We start from the raw sequence: 20,649 nt of genomic DNA on the forward strand, positions 1-20,649 counted from the left end.
CAAAGAGAATCGGAGAAAAGGGCAGTAACTGGTAAGGACAGCGAGGGCTGGTATAGAGGAAGTTTACCTTCTGTATTCTTTTTCGGTGGGAAGTGCTGCAGCATTTTCTTCTAATAAGATCGCAGGCGCAGGGCAGGGCTTGATTTAGGAAGAGAATATGGGATAATTGTTTTCTACCAAAAAGTAAAAGGAGAAAAGAGTTATATATTTTTGATTCCCGGAATGGGTTTTATAAATGAAATACGCGAGCACACACCCCATCCTTATGTAGGCTCAGGTGTGAGGGAAAGGGTTCTTCCCGTCTCCAGCCATTTTCCTTAGAGCTGCCTTTCCGTGCTGCAGGAGTAGTAACCTTCCCAGCCCATCCAGAATATTTTTTATGGGCAGCCTGTTCAGAAGTGGAGCAGAAGCAACCCCGCCCCCCTCACACACACACACTCATCTTTGCCATCTTTGCTTTGGTGAGATTGAAGAGGACGAGGTTGAGATTTCTTCCAGAGCTGGACAGCGATGAGGCGCATGCTCAGACTGTAATTCCATTTGAAACCTGTTAACATTTGTTGTGTTACAGGCTCCGCGATTATAACATAACCTGGCCAGACCATAGCACCAGTGCGTCTTGCTTGGCCTGCTCTATGCCTGCAACAGCCAGGCACATACTAGAACTCCCAGTATAGTTTTCCTCAAAAGACTAGATCTAAAGTACTTGCTGTGTATTCAAGCTAGATTTTTTAATATTTTATATAATTTTTTAAAGATGTTTTTAAAAAGCTGTTTAGACATATTATCTGCTCCAAGAAAGGGAAGGGAATTTCCACTGTGCTGTGTTACCCAATGCTTAGTTACAAACTAACCCACGGTATTGGCAGGGCTTGGTGAATACTGCTGGACGACTTGCCTGGGTCTAGAGTATTTACTTTCAAGAGAACACGTGGCTCATGAATTGCTCTCTGCTCTCATCAGGGAGTGTGGTTGGAGTCAGTTGCCGTGCACACGGGCCTTTCCACAGGGCTGTTGGTGCTTCTTTACAACGTGGTTGGTAGGTTTCAAGATCAGGTATTTTAGGAAACATGAATGCTCTTCAGTTTTTAAACATCTGGGCCACACATTGGTCCAGTGTCATTTTTCCCATATTTTAATGGTCATTCTTAGCTTGGCCAGACTTAAAGGTCATAGACCCCACTTACTGATGCGTAGAATGTCAGAGAATTTGTAACTGTCTTAATCTACCATACACTTATGATCTCAGGAGGGGAACACTGTTAGAGGAGCAGATTTTTCTTCTCCAATGTTTATTCTTCCCTGGGAATAAGTAGTAATGTACCTACTTGTAGAATACTGTAGAAGGAACTGAGTACACTTGCTTGAGTCTCTTTTCTAGCCTGATGTCCTAGCATATGGTAGTAAGGTTAGTGAGATACGCTCTGCTTTGTGGAAAGGGCCTGTGGTTTTGTTTTTCTTTGCTAAAAATTGTGGTAATGTAATAAAATACTGTAACCATTTTAAAGTGTATAATTCTCTGGTGTTAAGTACATTCAGTGTTGTGCAACCATCACAATCATCTAGAACTTCATCACCCCAAAACGAAACCTTTTAGCCACTACGCAGTCACTTCCCATTTCCCCCATAACTCTGGAAACTACTAGTCTGCTTTCTGCATGGATTTTCCTATTCTGGATATTTCATTTAAGTGGAATTCTATAGTATGTGGGCTTTTGTGTCTGGCTTCCCTTTTTTTTTAAGATTTTATTTATTTATTTGGCAGAGATCACAAGTAGGCAGAGAGGCAGGCCGGGGTGGCGGGGAGGCTCCCTGCTGAGCAGAGAGCCTCATGTGGGGCACAATCCCAGGACCCTGAAATCATGACCTAACCTGAAGGCAGAGGCTTTAACCCACTGAGCCACCCAGGTGCCCTGTGTCTGGCTTCTTTCACTTGGTATGTGTTCCAGGTTTATTCAGGTTGTAGCATATATCAGTACTTGATTCCGTTATGGCTGGATAATGTTCCATTGGATAGAGAGACCACATTTTATGCATCTGTTGATGGACACTTTCCCCATTTGGTTGTTGGCAAATAATGCTTCTAACATTGGCATATCTGTTTGCGTCTCAGTTCTTTCAGATACATACCTAGAGCGCAGTTGCTTGGTCATATATAGTAGTTTTAATTTTTAACTTTTTGAGGAACTGCTTGTTTTCCACAGCAGCTGCACCATCTTTCATTCCCACAAGCAGTGCATGGGCTCGAGTTTTCTTTCTGTCCTCGCCAACATGAGTTCTTTTGTTTGTTTAAGTTACAACCATTCTACTGGTGTGAAATGGTAACTCATTGCGGTTTGACTTCCATACTTCCAGTGCCCTAAGGACTAATGAAGATGAGAATTTTTTTTCTTGTGCTTTTTTTTTTTTTTTTTTTTTAAAGATTTTATTTGTTTAGGGGAGAGAGAGAGCATGCATGCAAGTAGGGGGAATGGCAGGCAGAGGGAGAAGCAGGTTCCCTGCTGAGCAGGGAGCCCAGTGCTCTCCATCCTAGGACCCTGGGATCATGCCCGAGTTGAAGGTAGACCCTTAACTGACTGAGCCTATCCAGGTGTCCCTTTCTTGTGCTTTTTAAATTGGCCATTTGTGTGTTGTCTTTGGAGAAATGTTTAAGTCCTCTGTCTGTATTTATTATTTGAGAGAGAGCAAGCAGGGGGAGGGGCGGGGGGGGAGAGAGGGAGTTTTTAAATTGAGAATGGGGGGGCGGTAAGGGGTAGAGGGAGAGAGAGAATCTCAAGCAGACTCCCTGCTGAGTGCAGAGCCTCAGGGGGGCTTAATCTCAGATACATGGTTTGCAAATATTTTCCCCTTTCTGTAGGTTGTCTTTTTACTTTCTTGATAATACCTTTTGCACAGAAGTGTTTAATTTTTGATGAAGTCCAGTTTATCTTTTTTATTTTGTCTTTTGTTTTTCTTGCTTTTGGTGGTATATTTAAGAATCCACTGCCAAATCCAAGGACGTGAGGATATTTCTTCTCTGTTTTTCTTCCAAGAATTTTATCAGTTTAGCTGTTACATATGGTCATTGACCTGCTTGAATTGTTTCTACGGTTCTACATTTGCAAAGGAAAGACAAGAGTTCAACCCATTTCCACCCCTCTCTTTGAAGAAAAAAGAAAAAAGAACAAGGACGAATAATGGCTCAAACAGAGCATGGTAGGTAGAGGTTGAAGTACAGCTAGTTGTAGACCATGCTTCTGGCCAACCTGAGATCTATGGTTTTCCCAGAACAGTCTTAAAAGTTCTTTATTTCTTCTTATACTTATCTCCACTCTGCCTACATACACTACCATTCAATGTGACCTCCATCTTCTAGTCATCAAAGTGTGATTTGTATTCTCTGCAGACACGAAGCTTACAATTTCATGTACTGTACTCAACCGTGAACACTGACCCCAGTCTTGCTGTGGCTTTGTTAGAATCTAGTACCTGCAAACCAGTCTGGCAAAGGCATGTGGGTAAAATCCATGCAGAATCCGTGAAGAGGTGATAGTTCTCAACCCTGACTTCACATCAGAATCAACTGAAGAGATTAAAAACTAAGCCCACCACAGACTAAGTGAAATTGTTCTACCTGAGTAAAGTCAGGCATGATTTTGTAAATCTCAAGTGACTGTAATGTGCTGCCAACATTAGAACCACTGATTTAAAGGGGAATGGAAATTTATTGTTCATTTAAGGCTGTGCATATGCATAGCCTGGGATCTTGTTAAAATGCATATTCTTACTCAAAAAGTAACTCAGAATGGATCCAAGACCTAAATGTAAGAGTTAAAACTATGAAACTCAGAAGAAACAAGGTATAAATCTTCATAACTTTGGACTGGGCAGTAGTTTTTCAGAGATGACACCGAAAAGGCAACCATTGAAAAATAAGTTGGACTTCAGCAAACTTTAACTTCTGTGCTTTAAAGTTGATCAAGTAAACAAACCCCACAGAATTGGCAGATGATGTGTCTGTTAAGAATCTAGTATCCAGGGGCTCCCTGGGTGGCTCAGTGGGTTAAGCCTCTGACTTCAGCTCAGGTCATGATCTCAGGGTCCTGGGATCGAGTCCCATATCGGGCTCTCTGCTAGGCAGGGAGCCTGCTTCCTCCTCTCTCTTTCTCTCTCTTTCTCTCTCTCTCTCTCTCTGCTTGCCTCTCTGCCTACTTGTGATCTCTCTGTCAAATAAATAAAATCCTTTAAAAAAAAAAAAAAGAATCTAGTATCCAGGATATGTAAAGAACTCTTACAACAGAACACTAAAAAGAGGAAAAAAACAAACCAATTTAAAAAGCAACAAAGGATTTGAATAGACATTTCTCCAAAGATGATAAGCAAATGGCCAAATAAGCACCTGAAAAGATGTTCAACATCATTAGGGAAATGCACATGGAAACCTTAGTGAGATGTCACTTCACACTTGCTAGGGTGACTGTAGTCACAAAGAAGTGACAAGTGTTGGGTAGATTGCTGGTGGGAATGTAAAATGGTACGTCTACTTGGAAACCAGTTCAGCAGTCTTTTCAAAGGTTAGCCACAGGAGCCCCAACCACAGAAGGAAGTGGTACAGATTCCCAGAGGTTAATCCACTAGCTGTTACTCAACCCTCTGACCTCAGAGTATACCAAATTCTCACTTGAGAATGGAAATTCAAGTTAAACTCTCTAAGCTCTGCTAGTGTCTTAAAGATAAATGTGTCCTCAACTACTTCAAATCTAGGCCTGAAAGACCCTGTTGACAGTGATTTCTGCCAATTAGAGGGAAGAAAAGCAGTGCCTGTCAAGTGGGCCAGGAGCTGGCCTACTACTAGAAGTAGCTACTACTAGAACTAGCTGGCCTACTACTCTTTGTCCTGTGGAATAATTTTGCAGAATATCTAATGGCTACCAAGACTGTGACCAAAGTCAAAAGATGAATTTTGTAATTGTGCCTGGACACTCCCTGTTCTGAACACTTCTTGATGAATGATAGCTTTTAGCCTCAGTTCACTTCTCTCATCTTATGAAGATACCCAGTCATTCCCTACTTCCTCCACAGCTTCCTTGAAGCCCCCCCCTTAACTCACCTACTGTGTCCAAAACATAAGTCCTTTTGTGACATCTTACTGAAATCCCCCCCATGGTTCTGAAAGTCTGTTCTCTGTTATGCAACAAGCAATAAACCCCAGCTTGTATGCTGAGATGTGTTTCTGCATCACTGAGGGGTGAGTAGTGGCTGCCCTTTTTAGATAATGCATACATTTTCTTTTGTGCCATAGTCCTTGCCATTCCCCAATGTCTGCTGTATCCTACCATTATTGTTTTTGCTTAGGCCCTCTGGGCATTCAAATGTGCAGGTCCTACCACTGACCGTCATGAGTTTCGGACATTTCCCCCTCACTGGATCCTTAGTTGAGCTATGTGTTAGATATATTCATTATTAGGTCTTGGGTCCTCCCGAGTGAGGACCCATGACTTTACATCTTTAAACCAGAAAGTGAAATTCAGTTTCTGTAGGATCTAAGGCCACTGGGGGAAACTCCACTGGAGGGATTGAAGATTGTCTGGACATCAGCAACAGGCCATATTTTACACTGAGGTTCTGTAAGGGTTGAAAAACCCCTCCGTAAATTAAGGCCCAACACAACTTGTAGGCTAGATATCTAGTTGTCTGCTCCTTGGTAATTGCTGGCATTCATAGTGCCCATAATAAGAGCTAATACTTCAGTTTCAATAATTTTTGAACATAGAGATTTGCTCTTCAGTGATGGGAGAATAAACTTGTATGGTAGTTTCAGAAGTTAAAATCTGGTTGATGGTATCTTTGATTAGGGCCAGCCTGTTTTAATTTCTCCCTTCTTGAACTCCCATCCACTGAAAGATGCTTTGTTCAGAGCAGTCTCTAGAGAGGCCTGGCCTGACAGTTCTGGACCTTTGGAACACTTGGTGGGGACATCCCGTAGTGGTTCCCTGCCCATGGTTACCCCTGTGAATGTGTGGCAGTGTGCCTAGAGCTCAGCATCTTGCAGCTTCTGATTCCAGAGCTGGTGGACAGCAGATGTCTTGAGTCAGGTCAGGCCCCCAGGCTGGACAGGCATGGAAGCACACTGGCAGTGGTTAAGAAGGAAGACCTGTTAAAGCCCAAAGACTTAAGATTCATGTACTTGCTCGGGGTTCATAATCTCCACAGTCGGGAAGGCAGAGGAGAGGGAGTTCGTCCTGTGACCACATCGCCTCAGACACCCAAGGGTGATAATTTTAACAAGAGCTTGCATTTGTTGTATCGGTTGTGGTCTCACCATGCATGTACTCTCTCAGTTGCCACAACTTTACAAGGCGGGCGGTGTCTTATGGGAAAGAAAAGCGTTGAACTTGAACTTCCTCCTGTGGTGGGGACTGGAGTGGGAGGCAAGATGGAGAATTCCTGCCAGAGTGGGTGGTTAAGTGGTATATGCAGGGTGGAGAAAAGAGAGAATCATTGGCATCTATTTTGAGCCACAGCAAACAGGTCTCACTCTCCACTTCTTCACAGGTCATAGAGGCTGAGCAAGGGTATGGTCAGGACTGGGTGTTCCACTGCCAGGGGACCCAGGCACAGAACCCATGGCTGGCTGCCTGCATGATGGTGTTCTCGAGGGCTGGGAGAGCCGTTCGCACTTGCAGTGTTCCCCAGGGCCACCAGAGGGCAGTACTGGTGCACACCCTGGCCTCCCCGGGTTCATCTTGGGAAGATTTGAGCAGTGGTTCCCAACCCCAGGAGATTTGATGCTTCTATTTTTAACAACTATTTTCTGATGTCCCACTTCCACCTGAAGTGAAACTGATGGCTAATAAAATTTACCCCAGCAAATAGTAAATAGGATACCTTTGCTGTAAAGGAGAAAAGGGGAAAGTAACTTGGGATAAACGAATGAGTTTTGGTATCTAACACTCAAGACATAGTTGCTCTGGACCAACACCACGGAGCAGCTGGGTGCTTGTGCCCATGGGCTGATCACTATGAATGAAGACTTACAAGCGCAGGTTGGTGTAGGGGTGTTACATTCATGACAGAAAAGAACACCACGATTCTCTGAAATGGTAAACAACTCTGGCAAATTTAAAAAAGAATATAATTGTTCCTTTTTGGTACTTTTGGAAACTTCATGTATCTTACAACTGCAAAAACATTTTCATTTATGCATAAAATAGCTTGTGCTCTTATAATTATAAGCAGGCTTGTTCCCCAGGTCCTATGGGATAGTCCAGTGGAGTGAAACTCAGTTTTTTTGTGAGCAGTGGCCTTTGCTAAGAACTCGAGCCCATGCCAGAGGATGTGAGATGCCCTGTCCTTCCACCCCGACGTAAGGCACCTGAGAGCTGGAGCTCTGTGTCCCATTACAGGTCCGCAGACGCTGCAGAGTGTCCATGGTGGTTTTCAGTCTGGACTCACTGAGTACTGTGGCCTGAGTCCCTCCTCTGTGTCTGGGGTGACTATCGGCCAGCCTGAGTCTGTGGGACTGGTCAACTTGAGGGCTTGGACCCCGAGTAGTGAGGGCTGATATAGACTGAAGCCAGACAGCAGATGCCTCTCAAATCTGGCAGAGAGGAAAATCTGAGGTTTCGTGTCTCCTTAAGCAAGGTCTGTCTACCCACAAGGGCCCTTTCACGCCTCTGGCACCCCTGGCACGTATTCTCTTTGTAGTTCCCAAGACAGGCTGCCTGCCCTGGTGGGGAAAAAATGGGTAATTAGTCCCAAAACCCACTCTCTGCGCAAGGCAAATCAGTGACCCTGCAGAGTAGCTGCATTCCAGGACTTTGGTTAGGATAGAAGTATAAGGAAGTCTCTTTCTGGAGCCTCCAGGGGAAGGGCTGAAACCCAGGCCTCCGACCTCCGGCACAGCCTCACCCAGCCCAGCTGCCCCTGGCACACTGCTGCCCGGCGGGAAGGTTCATTTCACATTTGGGCCAGAGCAGCTCTCATGTTCTTTCCTTATCCCAGAGCCCATGCTGACGGTTTTTGCAGCAGAGAGGTTGGTGGCTGACCCCAGCCTGATCTCAGGGGTTTCCGTAAAATGAGTGGGACAGTTGGGTCAGTGAGTCCCAGGCTACATCCACTGAAGTTCCACCTTTGCCGTTTTTTATATCCATGAACTATATGTACTTGTTATTTATCTTGAGATGATCCAAGGAGAGAGGTTTAGGACTTGCTGGTGAGTGGTCAGTTTACACACGTTTACACATTATACACATTTCTACTCCTGTGACCAATTTCCAGGGGATGCCAAGTATAGCCAAGTTTCATTTATTTGATCAGATCTAGGCATGATCAAGGATGTTCTAAATGAGGTGATTTACAGCATTGATTATAGAATTCCCTCTGATCATCTGATTAGGTCACAGGAATTTGAATTTCTATTGAAGCTTTACTTTCAAAGTGCCCTCCTGTCTCCTCCTCATGTGCCAGAGCACAAATGCCTAAAAATACACCCAGGCAAGTAGAGTTCAGTACACTAGGGTTTGTTCACCCCAAGAAATTAGAATACTGGCAAAACCAGTAGACCTAGTTTGGGATGGGATGGAAATGTCTGCCTGATTGTTCTGGACCCCCGATCTGAAGCGATTTTCATTTTAGAGTTTCCACTATTGTAGCAATTATCTCTGAAAGATTTTTGTCCACACTGATTTGGATGAAGTTTTCTGGAGCCGATGGGGGCTCCAGAGTTTCGAACTGGGACTCCAATAACTCAGGGGGCATAAAGTGTCCTTTTCTCTTGAGTAAACGCCCAGAGATGACCTCAAAGGACCCACTCAGATGGACCACGAGGAGCTTCACTTCAGCTGGGTGTTTGTCCTTCCCCGTCTCATCACACTTCGGGGATGCACCATCTTTTCCTCGTATTAAGATGTCTCTGTACGCTTTCTTCAGAGCCGAACAGGCTAGAACCACATGCTGTCCAGAGGCTACATCTCTGTTGAAAAAAAAAGGGGGGGGGGTGGAGAGTGGGACTAAAGAATGCGGACCTTTGAAATAACTGGTGCTGATTCTAGATTGAAGACCGGTCCTACTTCTCTCCCAGTGGAAGGTATTACAAAATGGTGGTCAGGTATCAGGCAGTCCTGGCTTTAAGGTAAAGATCTTCCTTGCACTAGTGAACTGAGCCGTCTTGGGCAAGGTATTTACCTCCCTGGGCATCAGTTCATCATCTCTTAAATGGGGCCCCTTAGAGCTCCTGTCCGTAGACTTGTGAGGAAGAGTTGACCAACATGCCCAGTACACAGGAAGTTCTTGGTAGGTGTCAGCTCTGCTCCTGCAAATGTAGACATGGCCACTGCATGTGGACATGGGTGGCTGCTGGTAGGTGCCTGTGCCCCACACACCTTGGCTCAGATTTTCCACAGGTGTTCAGTGATTTGAAACTCACAACTGGCTTCTCCCCCTTCCTACTCTACAATATGCTGGGAGTCTGGTGAATTTGCCAGTGCAGAGCTGGAGAAAGCAGGCAAAAAGGGGAATATCAGGCTGTCTGTGGTCAAGGGGAACAAGATATAAGAAGCGTCCAGGGATATGCTAAGAAAAAACCTGAGCCGGAAATAGAGGCAGCATGACCAGGCACCACAAAGGGAAACCAGTGTGCTCCGAGACTGCCCAAGTGAGTGAGCCCCCTCTCCCACGCAGCTGCTGTGTGTCCCTGTCCATGGTCAGGAGAGGCAGCCGGCTCTGGCTGGGAAGGGACTCCAGTAAAGAGGTGAGAGGTGAAGGGTAAAACCCTGGCTTGGGTACTTGGTAGAATGTTTGTTTTAGAACTGAGAATTCTGCAGGTGTCTGCCTTTGATCTACGGACAATGTACACTTGAGATCCAGTGGATGGAGCACATCAGCAGCAGCGAACTTACATACCTGGGCCGTCTGGCTCTTCCCAGAGGCCATGGTTGAGAGCTCATTTATTCTGGGTCTGGATGTCTGATAGCTCCTCTCCGGAGGATCTTAACTTCTGCTTCCATCACAGGTCAGTATATTTGATCTAATCTACTTATGTTAAGACCCAGTTGGGTAGGAGTTCTCAAACCTTGAACCCTAAACTCAAAGCCTATGCAAAGACAAGGTTGCCAGCTATGTCAGTGCAGTGTGAAAAAGTAAACTGAATTTTTAATTTTAAGTATATTCTAATTGCATATGGTGTAAAGGTTTTAGATTTATAAAAATATGAAATGTCATCTTCATTTTAATTAGCAATAATCGCCTTGGATAAACCTACGATACTGCCACTGCGCAAAGCTCATCCTCATTTTAGAAACAAGATTTATAAGCCATTCCCTGCCTCTTCTCTATCCTCCTCCACATCCCAACCAGGATTCCCAGGGGTCAGTTCCTCAGATGGGTGGAGGGGACCTCATTTGCTCAGAGGCACGATACAGAGCAGGACGGTTTGGGACTCCCAATTCTGATGACCAATTATCTGTTCACTTACAAATGACCCCAGGTCTTCCCTGGTTGCCACAGCTTGGAGTTGGGGTAAGAGGTGGAGACAAAGATGTGACTAGATCAGTCAGTAGTGTCATCGGTTACCATCTTTCCAGCACTTAGATGTTTTCAATACCATTCTGGGTGCCTCCCATATCCCGTCTCACTAATTCTCACAATATTCTGTGAATAGGAACTACACCCCCATTTTCAAATGAAGAAACAGACTTATGGAAGCCAACTGGCTGACCAAGATTCCCAGACGATAATTGCGGAGCTGTCTAGGAGGTTCATTTCCAGAACCCAACTGAATTACACGCGGGTTCTGGCTGATTTAAATCATTGTTGGTTACCTGACAGAAGTGCATTCCATTTCTGTGATCCTTTACCATTAGCTAGTTGTGATTTCAAGAACGTATTTTTTGCCTCTACTTTCTGATGAATTTTCTTTACTCATTGGCTTATGTGAAGGCCTGATGCTCTCTTACCTTAGTAAAATGTCATGTAAGTTGCAGAGCCATGGTATCCTGTCCTGAAATTAAAGCAGACACAAAGTGACTTCCCCAGGTATTGTTTATTTGTACAGAAACACATCATCAGCATTACAGTCCAGAGAAATCTTAGCGGTTTTGAGAAGTAGGCTGTACTTCCAGCCTCTAGAATTGTGAGAACTGAATGTCTCTTGGTTAAGCCCCCAGCCTGTGATATTTTGTTACAGTGGTCCAAGCCGACCAAACTCACCTGAAACACCATTTGGGCCTGGGGCCTTTTTTTCAGGGAGGTCTTGGATTCCAGAATCAGTTTTTTTTTAAAGAGCATTATGTTATGTTCAGGTTTTCTATTCTTGATTCAGTTTTGGTGTCTGAGAGAGCAGGATGAGATCACACATACAGTTAGATCTCCGGACCCTCCTGATTTCTTAAGCCAGATGCAGCATCGGCAGGGTTGTATTCCCCTTTGGGGTAAAAGCGGAGTAGTCTCTGCCATCAGTTACGGCCATCCAAGCCCATGTCCCCCACAGTAATTTATATTTTTCTAAGAAATTGTCCAACTTAAGTCTTTAAATTTACAAACATCACCAGTTCAGAGCCCTCTTCTCATTCCTACTCTTAATTGTGCTTTCTTTCCACTCTTGATCGATCAGTCTTGTTAGATTTTTATTTTTATTTTTTTGAAACAGCTTATATTCCATTAATTTCAGCATCCATTTCTACTTTTTTCCTACATATTCCTTTTTGTTTATTGTTTTTCCCTACTTGAACATTTAGCTCATTACTTTCCATTCTTGTTATTTTTCCGGAAATGCTTCCAGAGGTCAGATTTCCTTCTAAGTAATGTTTCAAAGGCATCCCATAAGTTTTGGTTGACAACACTTTTGTTGTACGTTTCTTTTTTTTTTTTTTTTTTAATATTTTATTTATTTATTTGACAGAGAGATCACAAGTAGGCAGAGAGGCAGGCAGAGAGAGGGGGGAAGCAGGCTCCCTGCTGAGCAGAGAGCCCCATGCGGGGCTCCATCCCAGGACCCTGAGATCATGACCTGAGCCAAAGGCAGAGGCTTAACCCACTGAGCCACCCAGGCGCCCCTTGTTCGTTTCTAAATAGAGAGGAGGACACAGTCTAAGACTGGGAGTGTTAAAGACAGTATACAGGGACTCTTGAGTAAATGTGTGAAGCAGATGCTTCATAGCCCTGGTGAACAGTGTGGGAGTTGGCAGTGAGGAAGGTCAGGAGAATCTGCCTTGACTAGATGGTCAAGAACTTGAGTAACCTGCTAAGAAAGGTTGGGCTTTACTGTAAGGGTATTAAGACTTGGAGGCATGAGCTTCAATTTTGTGTTCACATTTGTGACAAAAGGGAGTGACTGAGATTCCTTCTTCACAAAAGCAGAAATTGGAACTAGGAGATATTAGAGCAAATTCACTCAACTCTGTGAGTGGTTACTACAGATGATAGGATAAATTATGAAAGTCAAACACACAGAAAGAAACTTAGGGGAAAGAGAAGAGGAAACAGCATAACCCAAATGAGCATCTCTGCCTGCTGGGTCTGACATTCAAGGTCATCTCCTTCCTGATGGGTATCCCCTGCCCCCAGCCCAGTGCTTGGAGGTAGTGGGCACAACAAATGTTCTGGCAGGAGTTCAATCAGGACATCAAAAGGGCAGAGAAAGATTCCTGGGCCTCTGGTTTTAGTGATGTGATGGAAACATCTAGAGACATGAAGTGTCTTCTGGAAGGGGACAGTTAAAGGGAGAAGGGAGTTGGAGCTCAGAGGAACAACACAGGAGCCCAAGTAGGCCCAGCATTGCTAGGGGAGGCAGACAGCAGAAGGAAGGAGCGGGTGGGGAAGAGCAGTGGCCAGGGCCCACTGTTTACCTGCTGCAAAAATGAACTTGAGACCACAGAGGAAAGAACACATGTAAGAAGAATATAGACCCCAAAAAAGATAGGGGAAAAAACTCCAAAATTCAAACTCTAAAATTTGTAGGTATTTTAAAAGATAAAGCCAAGAGTGATATATTCTGTAAAAACATTTTCCAGTACTTCCCAAGTTTTCTACACAAGGCAAGTGTTACATTGATAATCAGGAAAATTTTTGACAAAACCCCCCTCATCTAGCAGACTCTGAAGTCTGCATCAGTGTCACTGTGGGCTGCTGGGAAAGCTTGGACCTGGCGTGGGGGGTGGGGGGCACACTGGCAGCTTGCAGATCCTTTATCATCATTATCACACGAATAGCAACCCCTCACAGCCTGAGTGGCGTATCCACTAGAGGTTCCTGTCATGATGGACGTGTTCTCTGCACCTTCTGGTGGTAGCCATGGGCCCCGTGTGGCAACTGAACACTTGGGCTGTGTAACACCAGAACTGGGGTTTACAGTTTAATTTATGTTCATTTACATTTAAATAGCCTGAAGGAGCCCCTGGAATACTCAGCACAGGTTCTCTCTTCAAACTTCAGCCCTCTGAGCACGAAACCCTCCCCAAGCCTTTCCCAGAGGAGGCAGTACCCCTGCCTCAGACTTTCCACAGGGGCCTCCTCACAGGATCCTGGGGGGGCGGCCCGCAGAACTGGTTGCTAGAGGGGCCCCCAGTGCCAGCGCAGCTATGACCCACACCTTCACTCTTAGCTGAGTTCTCCTCACGAATGTCAACCATCTGCTATTCTAGCTCTTTCTCTCCCCAGAAGGGAGAAAGTCTGAAGTCCAGCTAACCTGTAGAGTTTCTCCTAAATATATTTAGTGACTCATTATGTTTCCTCCAGTAACCGATAACCTTTTCTTCTGTACAATAAATTCCTTTTCTGAACTCTACCCCTACCCCCATCCAGACTGCCCAGTTAACAAGCCTCGCGTGTGAACAGGAGAATGTTTAAAGGTCATTTGAAAACTCCATCCATTTGGGTTGCTTTACCTTGTTCTTTAACTTTTATTTGCACTCACCAAGGAGAAAACCCTGGCACGGTCACACTTACAGACTCAGGACAAACAGTTTATGTGATGCGTACCTGTGCGCATAGATACATAAGCGACAACAGTAAGTTGTATTTACTGAATGCTTTGGGTACTTCACTGTGCATAATTTTTTTTAGTAGTATCTCATTTAATCCCCTCAAGCACCCAGTGAAATGGGTCCTCTTCCATCCCTGCTTCACAGGAGGAGAAGGAGGCAGAGAGAGACTAAGCCATTGGCCAAAGGGCACACAGGCCTAGTGGTGGAGCCAGGTTATCTGCACTATGTCTTTATCTCTACCATAATGTCATTATTATGCTCCACTTACTATTCTGTATCTCTTTTGTGGTTCCCTCCTGCTGTCCGCTAAAGTCAAATGTTGCAAACTTAATTTTGATGGTTCAAAGTCTGAATCTTGGCCAGCTCAAGCCATCCTCCCTGAAACAGAGACAGGTGTATGCTCGGAGTCCCTAGAACTAGACCAAGTGATGGTGGGGGACTCCTGTCCCTGGAGGCCGGATAAGGGGACGAGAGTGAGCTAGCTCAGTACAGCTGGGACCGAGGTCACTGAGAGTGGCAACCACAGTATTGGTCTTCGGCCAGTTCCACTCTGTTCCTGCCCTTTGGACACCCCGGCCCGTGAGCCTGGCTGGGGCCCTGGCCCTCACCTCTCCCCAGCGAGTCTGGTTTGCACCTGTGCTTTGGGAGGGACCCTTAGGAAGTGGCCTCATGACGGTGCATAAGGAGTGAGGCGCTGTTCATTCCTGCACTTACGACTGAGTCACGGGTATCTTCTGATGTTGACTGTGCGGCCAGCCCTGGGGGCATATAATGGTCATCAGAAAGGCCACAGTTCTTGCTCTTTCAGAAGTAGAATCGAGTTGTAGAGATAAATATTAATCAAATTCTCATACCATCAAATGCCAACTTGCAGCTGGGACCTGAACTGTGTGGGCCATGGTGCTGTGAGAATTTATTATAGGAGGTTTTACTTCAGAAGGCCCAGAGGGACTTCCCTAAGTGGCACAGGAGCCGAGCTGTGGATAGGAGCAGGGTGCATTTCAGAAGTGAGAGGACAGAAGTGCACTTCAGACAGTGAGACCAGCAGATGCAAAGGCCCTGTGGGGAGCAGCGGGGCAGCAGGAGTGACTGACAGGGGCCAGGGTGGCTCTGGTGGAGAGAGGGAGGGAGGGTACCCGAAGAGAGGGGAGTGGGGCATGTTGAGGCGTTGGGCTCTTTGGTCTTGACCCTGAGATGGATGGGACACTTCCAGAGGGCTAGATTTGAATTTGTAACCATCCTTCGAGCTTTGGGGTGGTGGTGAGGTGCTGGCGGCAGCTGAAAGGCATGGGGAGGAGGAGGAAGGCAGAATCTCCAGAATTACGTCCTGCAGATTGAAAGCCTGCAGCGAAGTGTCCTGGCAGGCTCTGCCCAAACAGGGGCGGGGTGACTCCTAGCTCTGTGTTCGGAGAGCATTTCAGGGCCAAGGCTGACCATGTGCAGGACCGCAGGTGCCTGGCTTCGGAGTGCTGTGCACGAGTCCTCTGGGGGGGCAGGAAGTGTCCTACACCACGTGCTGGGAGAGCCCCACCTGCGGCTCCCAGCTGGAGCGTCTGGGTTGGAAACAGTCAGCACATGTTACCTGGTCATTCAGTGGGATCCCTTTTCCCATCTTCATTCGGTTTTCCTCTGGGTGATAGTCATCCGCATCATAGAATTTCCATCCCAGCTTTAAGAACAAAGTGAACGGGTGTAGATGACAACCACCATTACTGACACTACGTACGGGGCAGCCCGGGGACTGCCCCTCCCCCTGTGGTCCCCCTCCCTCCACTCCCCATCCCCGACACGGGAGCAGGGAGGCGGTCATGCCACATCCCCGTCCCTGCTCACTGGGCTGCTGCTCCTTTCATTCATCACTCTTGGTCATCACCAAGGTGTAAACCAAGATTGCCCCACTGGCTTTCCTAAGCCACATCCATGGTGAGTTTTACAAACCAGAAAGAAAGGGCCAGAAAGAAAGTGCACCGAAGGGAGAGAAGCAAAGAGACAGCACCATGGGACTCGTCATTGGGAGGCATCAGAACAGGTTACCTCGGAGGCCAGCAGGGCGCCCACGGTTGATCTGTGGAGAGGACACAGAGGTTCAGGTGATGGCCCTTCCCAACCCCTGCGTGGCCCCTACCATGCAGGGTGCCCTGGAGACAGCAGCCACCCCGCCATGTTGAAACCCAGTAATTTCATGATACTGAAGCAGGGACAGTAATGCTGTCAGGCCTAGAGTCAAGAACATGTCCGTGTTCTCCAGGAATTTAAATAGTTACTGAATTACCACTAATTTTCTTTCCCAAAAAACAATATATGAGATCTCACTAAACTCCTGAAGACTTTCTGAAATGTTTTGGTCCCTGTTCTAGAGATCATGATGTTTTGTGGGGAAAAAAGCTGATGAGAGATGAGATTTTACTGAGGGTACTGCCGGAGGTCGGACAGGGGAGTTTAACTTCCCAGCACAAGGTTCAAGGAACTCATACAAGCATTACCACCTTGCTTGGGGCTTCTTAAAAAATTAAATGAAGTGGGACACCTGGGTGGCTCAGTGGGTTAAAGCCTCTGCCTTCAGCTCAGGTCATGATCCCAGGGTCCTGGGATCAAGCCCGGCATTGGGCTCTCTGCTCAGCAGGGAGCCTGCTTCCTCCACTCTCTCTGCCTGCCTCTCTGCCTACTTGTGATCTCTGTCTGTCAAATAAAATATTTAAAAAAAATTAAAAAAAATAAATAAAATGAAGGAATCAGCCTGGGAGGGAAATGCTCTGTGTGACGTGTGTGGTGAGGACATGATGTCCCCCAGTGGGCGGCACTCACTGCAAAGGGCTTGGGTCTCAGTACCAACAGCTGGCTACAGTCTCCGTGCGGCCACTACCTGGCCACCTGCTTCCATGTCAGTCACCTTTCCCTCTACACCTCTTTTCTCACCTCCAAAATGGGGGAACCGAGCTCCACGTACCCACTCACTACTCGTTTCACTCAGCCAGCACTTACTGAGCACCTGCTAGTCCCCAGGAGATGAAAATAATGAAAACAAAAACAACAAAAACAAAACTCTGCTTACATTCTACCTGGATTCAAGGGTCCTGTCTCTTTTGTGAAGAAGGCCTTGAGGAGACCTCGTGTTAGAGACACACGTGTACTCCCAACTGAGACCCGCTCCCCGATGTGACCAAAGGATTGCAAAGGGCTGTAACTTCTCCCATGAGGTTCCCCGTGCTGATGCTCGCACAGGGGGACACACTGCAGCCTACCAGTGACCAACTCCAGGGCAGGGGAAGCCAGAGTTGGGCATGACCAAAATGACACTGAAGCCCAAGTTAGATGAGCCAGGGATGAACACGTCAGCCACCACTCACAAGCTGAAAGAAGAGCTAACTAGACTGGGGTGTAGAGGGGCAAAGAAGAGACAGAAGGAAAAGGAAAAGCCACTGTCCACTGCTCTATCCAAACCTCCTAAGCCAGAGAACTCAGGACTTGACACGGACTCACGGACTCGGACAAGGACGCCTGGCACAGAGCTCGGCTCGGAGGAGACTGGTTGGAGGAAGGATTACAAACCAGTCTGGGACCCAGGGATCTCTAAGCGGGTTAGTCTAAATCAGGATCATGGAGATTGAAAAGGACTGTAGGGCAGTGGTGGTGGGCTGAGGCCCAGGTTAAAAGCAAAAGATATTCAAAAGGCCGGAACCTGAGGGTGGCTTCACGAAGGCTATTAAAACATAAAGGAAACTGACATTGCCACCTATTCACATAGCTCCGTTCATTCATTTGTTCATTCATCCATTAAGTCTGCAAATATTTCTTGAGTACCTACTACATGCCAGACATTGTTCTAGACAGAGAGGGCAGTAAACAAAAAGGGAAAAGATCCCTTGCAGGGGAGAGGAAAAGATCCCTTGTAGGAGAGGGGGAGGCAATAAACAGTGAAAAAGTAAAATTCATGCTTGACATTGTTTTAATAGTGGTTTAACTACAATCTTTCTGGTGTGAGACTTGTTCTGTTGAGCCATTTTTTTCCCCCTCTCATATATAATGGCGTATAATTTAAAATCCTGCAGGGCCCTAACAAGAGCTCACAGAAATCACCGAAGAACTCAGTGTTCTATATCCGTTGATCTATATAATCATTCTCATTTTATTACTCAGTCCCTCAGCAATAGTTGACTCTGAACTTTAACTGTCAGAGGGCACAAGCTCAGTTCCTGGCCAGCTTCTTGATCTTCACTCACTCCCCCCGTTATCTCAACATCTTATGTCTTTAAATGTATCTGTGCACCAAGAATTCCTACATTTATATCCAAAGTTCCTCTCCTGACACTCTGGACTTGGATAGCCAATCAACCACTTGACAAACCCACTCAGGCGACTGATGGGTAATTCACCACATCCCACATTGGACTGTGCTGTTTTTTCTCCCAAAACCTGCTCTGTCTACTGCTTCTCCGTCAGTTAATAATAACTCCCTTCTGGATACCCAAGCCAAAAATCCCGAAGTCATCCTTCACACCTTTCTCCCTCACTCATACCCCACAGCCAATCCATCGACACAACTTTCTGGTTCTACCTTCAGAATATCTCCAGCAAACGACCACTTCTCACCTTCATTGTTTCTCTAACCTCATCTCCCATCACTCAGCCACAATGGATTCCCTGGTAAGCCACTATGAAACAAAGCCTCTGGGCCTTTGCACTTGCTCTATTCCCTTTGCCTACACTGCCCTTTCCCTAGCCGGCCACCAGGCTTAGTCCTTCACTTCTTGTGAGTCTTGCCCACACACCACTGCCTCAGAGGAGCCTTCCCTCACCATCCTGCCTGCTGTTCTTTGTTCTACTTACTCTCCTTTATTTGCCCCTAGAGCACCACCACTGCCTACCACACCCTGTACATATATTTATCCACTTCCCTGTCTTGTTTCCCTCCCATACTAGGGTATAAACTCATTGAGGGTAGGGATTTTATCTATCCTGTTCATTATATATCAGTGACACAGAGTCAGGATCAAGCTCTATAAATAGTTACTGAATGCATGAATACCATAACCATATAAACCACATGGTTTCACACACTCCGCCAATCTGCTCCAAAGCAGAGAGGGGTACATGAATTACTCAAGCTCACACAACCAGGCAGCAGCAGCACAATCAAGACCCGGGGCTCTTGACTTCCACTACATCACAGCACAGAAGCAGTCTTACATTCAACTTCTTCAAATCATACAACTAGGGATTTTCACGCTTCATGATTTATTTTAATTTTATTCAAGGGCTCCCCAAATCATTCTACTTTCTCAAGAGATGAGACTAAAAATGCCACAGTAATCTTAAAAACCTAAACTTCCTACCTGGAGCAAGAGTCTTTAATCCGTACTTGACCACACAAGATAGTCGTGGCGCAGAAAATTCTAGAAGGGCACTACAGGTCTTTGAACTTAAATTATTCCACTTGATTAAGGTTTGTCTTTTGCCTCCTGTGGCGGATCAAAGCAGTGGCTCCCTTTTCGGGTAAAGGGCGCGGTTAGATTTTTGGTCTAATCAGGAAGCCAAAGTCTAGCTCCCAGCCCCCAAGTTGGCCAGACTGGGCTGAGCAGAGAGGCTCTGGCGCACCCGGCGGTCCTCCTTGCAAACCCTTGGGGGGATTTGGAACTCTATTTATTTACTCTGACTTTCAGGTAAAGCTGATAAACGCTGATCACAGCACAGAGAAAACAGACCAGAGGTGAAATGCCCTTTCTGAAATCTCATCGCACAAGTCCTGCAGCTCGCAGGAGGGAGCTGCCCCTCCGTCCAGCCTCACAAAGGTGTGTGGGAGAGTGGAACAGGTTCGCCCCTGAGCTTTGGGCCTCGCGCCCTTCCACCCCGTTCTGACAAGAGGCTCCCAGACACCGGCCCTGAGGACCAACGGAGCCACGGCGGGCGGCGCCGCTGCAGGCGCTTCTTCACAAAGGGCTGCCCCTCTGAGCCTCTAGGGTAACGGATCTCGGCACCCCGGGGCGAGCAGGTTGGAGGGTGGGGAGAGAGAGCAGGTGCCCCCGAGCCGCAGCTTCCTCATCAGCAAAGGGAGGCCGGAGGTTCCCCAGAGCCCTGCGTACCCCGCGGGCCCGGAACGGTGACGCCTCCTGCCTCCGCTACGCGCGCCGCCTCCTCCAGGGCGCCCCCCGCGACCCGCCGCGACCCCCGCCCTCCCAGACCTACTTCCCCGAGCCGCTCACGCCCATCACCAGCAGCACACCGGGCGCCGCCATGGCCGGGAGTCAGGATCCTTCCCGCTTCCCGGGCCCGTCCGCCCCGCCTTCTCCGCCGCGGAGCACCGAGCGGCGGGGAGCCGGACAGCCTCGCCCCGCCCCTCACCGCGTTGCTCCGCCTCAGCCCGCGCCCCGCCCCGCCCCACAGCGTTGCTCCGCCTCAGCCCGCGCCCCGCCCCGCCCCACAGCGTTGCTCCGCCTCAGCCCGCGCCCCGCCCCGCCCCGCGCACGCGCTCCTCGCCGTTCCCTGGCAGTGGCGGGGAAGTGGAGCCAGTGGGCGGCAGGAGCAAGCAAGTCTCTACCGCGCGCTCCACCTGCTCGTCTCTGCCTACTGTCCTCCTACCCCAGGCCCCAGCAGGGGAGCCTCGCCCTCGTCCTCCTCCACCAATGGAGGGAGCTTTTTTTTTTTTTTTTAACTGTAGAAAGAATAAGCAGAAAATAAATTCACACTTTGC

The 20,649-nt window shown here is 47.2% G+C and overlaps 1 protein-coding gene across 4 annotated transcripts; it reads right to left on the minus strand.

The window, feature by feature from the left end:
• Positions 1–8,270: 8,270 nt before the first annotated feature.
• IDNK (IDNK gluconokinase) lies at positions 8,271–20,304 on the minus strand. Of its 4 annotated transcripts, none has more exons than XM_059142230.1 (5): positions 20,182–20,304; positions 15,996–16,026; positions 15,544–15,630; positions 10,935–10,978; positions 8,271–8,953 (listed from the first exon to the last, which is right to left on the minus strand). In XM_059142230.1, the coding sequence occupies exons 3-5, from the start codon at positions 15,577–15,579 to the stop codon at positions 8,608–8,610; spliced, it is 426 nt and encodes a 141-aa protein (XP_058998213.1). In that variant the 5' UTR covers positions 15,580–15,630; positions 15,996–16,026; positions 20,182–20,304; the 3' UTR covers positions 8,271–8,607. The 4 variants fall into 4 exon arrangements, with proteins under 4 accessions (XP_058998213.1, XP_058998209.1, XP_058998211.1 ...); XM_059142226.1 differs by having other exon boundaries at positions 20,145–20,301; XM_059142228.1 differs by having other exon boundaries at positions 20,141–20,241.
• Positions 20,305–20,649: the final 345 nt, after the last annotated feature.

Source organism: Mustela lutreola, chromosome 12 (assembly GCF_030435805.1).
Source record: "Mustela lutreola isolate mMusLut2 chromosome 12, mMusLut2.pri, whole genome shotgun sequence".
In the NCBI taxonomy this organism is placed as follows: Eukaryota; Metazoa; Chordata; class Mammalia; order Carnivora; family Mustelidae; genus Mustela; species Mustela lutreola.